The sequence below is a fragment of the Myotis davidii genome, unplaced genomic scaffold (assembly GCF_000327345.1).
Source record: "Myotis davidii unplaced genomic scaffold, ASM32734v1 scaffold37, whole genome shotgun sequence".
NCBI lineage: Eukaryota > Metazoa > Chordata > Mammalia > Chiroptera > Vespertilionidae > Myotis > Myotis davidii.
This window is the reverse complement of record NW_006289395.1, coordinates 5,147,340-5,154,471: the sequence shown is the minus strand read 5'-3', so window position 1 is coordinate 5,154,471 and position 7,132 is coordinate 5,147,340. Positions and strand designations below refer to the sequence as shown.

The 7,132-nt window shown below is 55.0% G+C and overlaps 1 protein-coding gene across 1 annotated transcript in view; it reads right to left on the bottom strand.

Moving 5' to 3' along the window:
• ARHGAP44 (Rho GTPase activating protein 44) overlaps positions 1 to 7,132 on the bottom strand; it is a 184,475-nt gene that overhangs the window by 7,229 nt on the left and 170,114 nt on the right. The window contains 1 exon segment of the mRNA XM_006761694.2: positions 2,408 to 2,553. Within this exon segment, the coding sequence (XP_006761757.1) occupies positions 2,408 to 2,553 (146 nt within the window).

Below are 7,132 nucleotides of genomic sequence, written 5' to 3'. Positions count from 1 at the left end.
GAAGGATGACAACTACATTTCACTTCTAACTGGAAATGGCCGGGAGGATGAGAAGTGGGAACATCCAGGGCAACCTGTCAGCCCAGTGGGGTTGCCTGTGTTGTCACGAATTCCAAAAGAAATTGTCCTTTAGCCCCAAGGAGGCGTCAGGGAACCCTCCCTTCCATGGAACAAAACCTATGCTAATTGCGCTTCATGCATGGCCCTGGCTCCTTCCGTGTGCAGCGTGGACAAGGCAAGCTAATGTTCTCCAGGGTCAATCAACATGGCCCAAATGCCTCCGTCTTCCCACTGTGCCCCGGGGCACGTCCGTAAATCTCTCCACAGCATGGCAGGGATGCAATGAGAGTGTGCAGGAAGCCCTGTATAATCCCGACTTAACCGTTTGGCTGCTGACGTATTTTTTCGGACATATGCCAAAACTGCGGCACTAATTGCGCGTGTATGGGAAAAAATGTAAAACACTTTTTATACAATAAACTCACTTGTATTGCTTTGCAACAACAAAAATTAAAAAATACCAATTGTTTACATAAATTTGTTTTAATTAATTTTGTGAATAAAATTGGTAATAAGCACTTATAATTCAGTCAAATTAACACAAATAATTTCTTATAATCTTTTACACGGGTGGTTTGCTATACAAAGCGCGTGAATTCCCTTTTTACAAATAGAGCAAATTAGGTTTGAACGTTTAACTTCTCCACCATGTTTACTGCTGCCTTCCACGCACCACCGCAAATTTGGACGCACAAATTCTAGTGTTTTGGAGCAGCATTATTACGCTCTCCGCAGTCTTGGCATAAAAAAAAACAGGAGTGCTCCCGCGCTCTTCGCATTTTTGGAGTAACATAGGATGAACGCGATAGCGCTCCTTAGCAGTCAAAAGGTTAATAAACCACCCGCAGCTCTGCCGGCCCGGGTGGGACTTGCTCCCCGGGTGAGGAGCAGGTGGGGACCAGGGACCATGCTTGAACCTGTCTTCTCCCAAAGGAGCCGAGGGGAGCAGTGACAGTGCCAAGATGTCTGTGTGACATCGCCACTCCAGGAAGTTACAGGACAAGGCTGTGATGCCAAAAGACAGAGGCGTTAAAACCGCCAAGTGTGCCGGTGGTGGAGGAGGCGGAGAAAGCTGCATATTTCAGTGGTGACTGAGCTACCAAACACCCTTGGGAAGGGACCTGCGTCACTCTAGGCCGCGTCCCCCAGAGGCCCTGTAGCTGTGAGGAGGGAAGCCCAGCCTGCCACTGGCATGAGGAACCCTGACTCCTGTGGAAAAAGTGATGGCTTAGCCACCACCCCAGAGTAGGGCTGGGGAGGGTTAGGCCTTGCACACCAACTGCCAAAGAACTGTTTCTAGACCACAGGGAAACCTATGGGTGCCAGAGGAACCCTGGATGCTGAAACCCCCGCCCACCGCTGCGGCCCAGTGCCTGTGTGTGGAAGGGCCTGTGTGAGCAGTGCCCGCACTGCCACCTGCGGTACCGCTCCACGCTCACCTTCCTGAGAGCTGCGCCTGCTACGGTTACACCCCTACTGTGCGCCTACTACGGTTATACCCTCTGAGCTCGGCACACAGTAGGGCCCAACAACTACTTGTGGAGTGCATGAGGCATGATGGGAAGGTACAGAAGGAAGGCTGCTGAGGGCAGACTTGGGTGCCGCTGTGGACTGGCGCCGGGCAGGCAGAAAGCCACCGGCCCTGAAGGTGTGCGATGACAAGGTGACCAGCCCCAGGCCCCCAGCCCTGGAGCTGCAACCCGGCCGAGGCGCTGGAGAGGTCGGAACAAAGACTGAGCCAACACGAGGCTCCTTTAAACCATGTGAAGCCGGCAAAGCACGGCATAGATGAAAGCGAACAGAAAGGCTGGGCACGCTCCCCCCCTCCCCCCGGGCCCCCGTTGGTGAACCGTCACCAGGAGCAGGTCGTCAGCTTGGGGGTCATTTCAGAGGGAATAATGGCCGGGAGGATGAGAAATGGGAACATCCAGGGCAACCTGTCAGCCCAGTGGGGTTGCCTGTGTTGTCACGAATTCCAGAAGAAATTGTCCTTTAGCCCCAAGGAGGCATCAGGGAACCCCCCTTCCATGGAACAAAACCTATGCTAATTGGCTGCGGGGGCCTGGCAGGGCCTGGAAGGCACGCATCACCCCGGGCAGAGGTCCTGCTGTACAGAAAGCCAGACCCTCCACCCGCCTGACGAGCCCACTGCTCAACGAGGAAACTGAGGGAAGGTGATGAAATGTCCCTCTGGGAGCTGGTCGACCTCTAACCGCTAATGCACAGATGGGGACCAGTTCGCTAGGCCATAGGGTGTCTGAGCACCCAGGCTGGTGGGGAAGTGAGTTTCCAGGCAGCGGGCAGCCATCTGCCCAGGCGACGTGCAGGTGCAGGTGGCGGGACGTACCTTTCCGGAGAGTGTGGGGGCTCTGGTTGGCCGGCGGCGGGCCGGGGCTGGTGCCTGCTGGTGTCCCAGCACAGGGTGCCCCCTGGCTGGAACCCGGACTTCCCTTCTGCCCAGATCCCGGAGAAAGCTCCTTGCTTCTAGAAGCGCTGAAACACAAACACACAGGACAAGAGGCCACTCAGCACCGCCCTGTGGATGCGGAACGTGCCTGTCTCACCAGCACGGTCTGCCCGGCTCTGGGCCTCTCAGGCCCTTCCTCAGCCTCCCAGATGACCCTGGCGGTGCCTGGCCCTCCTGGGGCTCTGATGGCTGGGCCCTACTTTCTCCTCTGCCTGGCACTGGCTGCCAGCTCCCTCACCACCAGAGACTATGAGTGACGGGCAGCAGGCCCCGAGCACCCCCCTCTGTCCTGTGAGCCACACTGGGACCAGGACATTCGGGAACTGGGGCACCCAGGTGCTCTTGTCCCCTGAATCCACAGCACAGCAGAGCCCGTGTGCCGAGTGAGGTCTGATGACCACATGGCCATGGCTCCCCACTCTCCAGCTGCTTTCCCTGAACCCCCATAAAGCCCCAAAGCAGGGAAGGACTTTGGGGACCCATCCTCAAACTCAGGAGATCCCAGCAATGGTAGGGTTGGAACAGAAGCCGGCTGTGCTCCCAAATGTGGGCAGTTCAGTCCCAGCCCCCCATGCTTGGAGGGCTGATGGCACCAAGGGCCTCTGGAGCCCTTTCAATTGATCAAGGGACACCCTGAACCTCCAGGCCCCAAAGAGGGCCCACCCTTCACTGCTGGCTCTTCCTCAGGCTGCCTCCTAAGGATAAAGTGCACCCTACTCATAGTCCACCCCCAGACCAGGGCCAGCTAATCAATCCTGACTCCTCGCTCCCTACCATCCCCCAACATGCCACCCATGGCAGACATTACCAATCGATCTCCATTCTCATGTGTTTTTTTTTTCTTTATTTTTTTTGTTAATCCTCATCCAAGGATATTTTTTCCATTGATTTTTAGAGAGAGTGGAAAAGAGGGTGAGAGAGGGAAACATCGATGTGAGAGAGCCATCAATTGGTCGCCTCCCTCCCACACCTGCACTGACCAGGGATCGAGCCTGCAACTGAGGTATATGCCCTTGACCGGAACTGAACCCAGGACCCTTCAGTCCTAGGGCCGATGCTCTACCCCCTGAACCAAACAGGCCAGGGTTCTCACGTGTTTCAACGGAATGCTGCAGGCAGCCCCTGGAGAACCAGGAGGTGACCTGGAGTTGGGAGCTAACTTCATCCTAGTGAGAACCCACCTGGACTCTGATGCCCCCACACAGGACACGGGAAGTGTGGAAACCTAAATCCCGCACAACAGTTATTTCTTCCCCACAAGCAGCGGCAGCCATTTCTCCCTAAATCTGTTAGAAACTCTAAGTGACAAAGGCAGGAATCTACAGCTCATCCCACCGGGTTTGGGGAAAAGACTGCGAGGGCCCTGGGCTGGAGCAGGTCTTCCCCACGGGAGTGAGGGTGGGGGGGGGCGAAGGGAAGGCCACCGGCAGTAGTAGGTGGCCCCTGTTAAGGATGAGTGTCACCCCACAGCTGGTGGTCTGTAGAGAGCACCTGGGAAGGCACATGGGCATTTCTTTAATTATTGTCAGCTGAATCCAGTGGCGTTGGCAGAGCCACGTCCTGGAAACACGCCTTGCCAGAGACAGGAGTGTTGTCAGCTTGACCTTCAGCCTGGGCACCAGGGGGTGGGTTTCGTTATCTAAACCCAGCCAAGCACCAGGAATGATATGACTCGGGCCACCCAAGAGTGCACATAATCTCCTTTGTCTTGACCTGTAGTAAAACTCCCTGGTTTTTGCTGTATAAAATGAATGCACTGTATTGGTTGAGTCCCTGTCTCTCCATCAGAGGACAGTGGTCCCACCCAGCCCCAGCTTTTTCCTTCCATCTCTGTGTCTGTCTTCCTTTCATTTTCTCAATTCCCAGCAGCCCCTATTCAGGAACTGAACTGCTCTCTAGCTGCGCTGGATGCAGAAAAGAGAGAAATATTTACAGTGATCTGCAAGGGGAAGACCGTCTCACCAGAGGGCCAGACGGCACTAGCTCCTTTCTCTATTCTGTGGATGAACAATAGCAGCAGTCACAACCTGAAACCCTCAACTTACTCTTTTTTTAAAAATTTAAAAAATATATATTTTTTATTGATTTCAGAGAGAAAGGGAGATGGAGAGATAGAAACATTAGTGATGAGAGACAGTGATTGATCAGCTGCCTCCTGCACACCCCACACTGTGGATCAAGCCCAAAACCCAGGCATGTGCCCTGACCAAGAATAGAACCCTGACCTCCTGGTTCATAGGTTGATGCCAGCCACTGAGCCACGCCAGCCAGGCTCACCTCATTCTTTATTCTTCAGGCCTGAGGTGACCAGGCAATGATCACCTTAATGCCAATGATCTCTCCACCATTCCGCCCATCTCTGCCTCCATCAAGAGGAAGGTAAAGTAAAACAATAAACAAAACACCCAACAAGTGAACAAAATAACTGCTTCTTGCCAGGTAACAGGCTCTTCTTTCCCCTCTAGATGGACAAGAATCTGGGGACCAGGGAGCTCCCCTGCTCCTTCCTCCCACCTGCACCACGCCCCCTCCTGCAGAACCAGGCATTTACCTACGCTGCTGCCCAGATGCTCTCTCTGCAGCACAGGTGCAGCTGACCCAGGGGAGGGGTGGGGGTGAGCGGTTAGCAGGCGCGCTGGAGGGAGGCACAGGTACAGCCTGCTGGAGGGCAGGCTGGTTTGGGGACGCATCGCTCGGTGAGCTGGGATGCGAAGGGCAGGGAAGAGTTTGGGGTTAGAGTTAATGCCAAGCAGAGGACCAGGTGCAGAGGCTGAGCCTGCCTGGAGGGCAGAGGGGAGGAGGGACTGACACGGCGTGAAGGGGAGGGTTGGCAGCAGCTGCAGGGAGGGAGGGCCTGCCATCCTCAGTGGGGGGGGTACCCTGACAGCAATCGGCAACTGGAGGAAACATCATCTGGCTGCAAATGTCCAAGGAATGGGACAAAGAAACAGAAAAGCAACGGAACACAGGCTCCCTCTGGGAGGAATCCACACGGGGAGAGTGAGAGAGTGGACAAGACAGTGTGGACACTGGCATCCAGAGGGAAGCCACAGGACTGGTCACGCGGGAAAGGGGACGAGCAGCAGGGACTGACCCTGCGAATACTCTGAACCAGTGGGCGCTGTTCCCTGCCCTTGAATGACCGCACAAGGCCACGCATCCACAATGTTCGGGAACACCTCAGAGCCGGGGGAATCTATCTTTGAGGGGCATTTTCTAGAAATATCATTTAATGCCAAATGCTGTTGGCACCAAACAGAGATGGGAAATCAGGGTGGGGCCAGTGAGTGTCTGCAAAGGGAGCCTCTGCAGCAAGTCTCCTATTTGTCCACTTCCTCTCGGCAGTCTCTAGGGCCCACCACACCCACTCTGCTTCCCCACTGAGCTCGCTCCCAGCCCATTCCTCCAGGGACCTGAGGATAGTGAGCACCCAGCCAGGGCCGCCTGTCCTCTGAGTTGGAGCCATCAGCAGCAACCCAACTCCGGCATCAGTTCCCCTCTCCAACTCCGTGACTGTCCTCTATTTGTCAATTTCACATTTCACAGGAAAATTCCTTCTATTCATTAAAGGGAAAAAACAAAGTCTGCAATCCTTCACTTGAGGTGTGTATGTGTGTGTGTGTGTGTGTGCCTGTGTGCATGAATGTGTGGGCATGTGCATGTGTGTACACACATGTGCTTGTATATGCATGCATACATGTGTGTATGCACACACGTGTGGGCATGTCCCTGTGTGCATATGCATGGGTGCATATGCATGTGCTTGTGTGCACACACATAGGGGGGCGCATGCACACCTGAGGAAAGACTGGGCTAAAAGTTCACTTCTCAGTCTCCAGCCTTTCCCAGCAGTGGCCAGGAGGGAAAGCTGAGTGCACAGCGGCCTCTGATTTCACGTAGCTTTCCTGGGTCTCTGGATGGCTGTGTGAGAACAGGTAGAAACAAACGGCAAAGTAGTTGGCTGTGCAGATCCCACTTCTAGAAGCCCCTCTGGCCACACCCCTTCCAAGGACGGGCCAGGCACAGCCGCCTCCTGCTGAGACTGCGGCAAGACCATGAGCCTTAACCATTTGTGATATTTGCTCGCTGGAAGGCAGGCGCCTTCAAGGCACAGATGGCATCTTTCCTCTGGATGGACATGGTCTCGCAAATGTTCACTCAACTAGTGATACAATGACCTGGTTCTCTTTTTTCTTCCCCCAGGAGAATGGAAAACAGCCATGCAGCCTCCTGCAGAGGTCCCCAGGCCAGCGTGACCCCATGACCTCCTGCAGAGGTCCCCAGGCCAGCGTGACCCCATGACCTCCTGCAGAGGTCACCAGGCCGGCGTGACCCCATGACCTCCTGCAGGTCCTCAGGCCAGCGTGACCCCATGACCTCCTGCAGGTCCCCAGGCCAGCGTGACCCCAGGACCTCTATTCTTCCCTGATTGGCACCCACTTTAGCAGTAAAAATGGCCCCTGCAAATGTAACGGTGGAGGAGAGGAAACGGGAAATGGAGAGCTGGGCACTGAGCTTCCTCTCACCCCTTTGCAAGCTGCCACCTGACACATTTGCTGTTGGCTTGGGAGGCACTTCTTGGAAAGCCTGGCCTCCAGCTGAGAA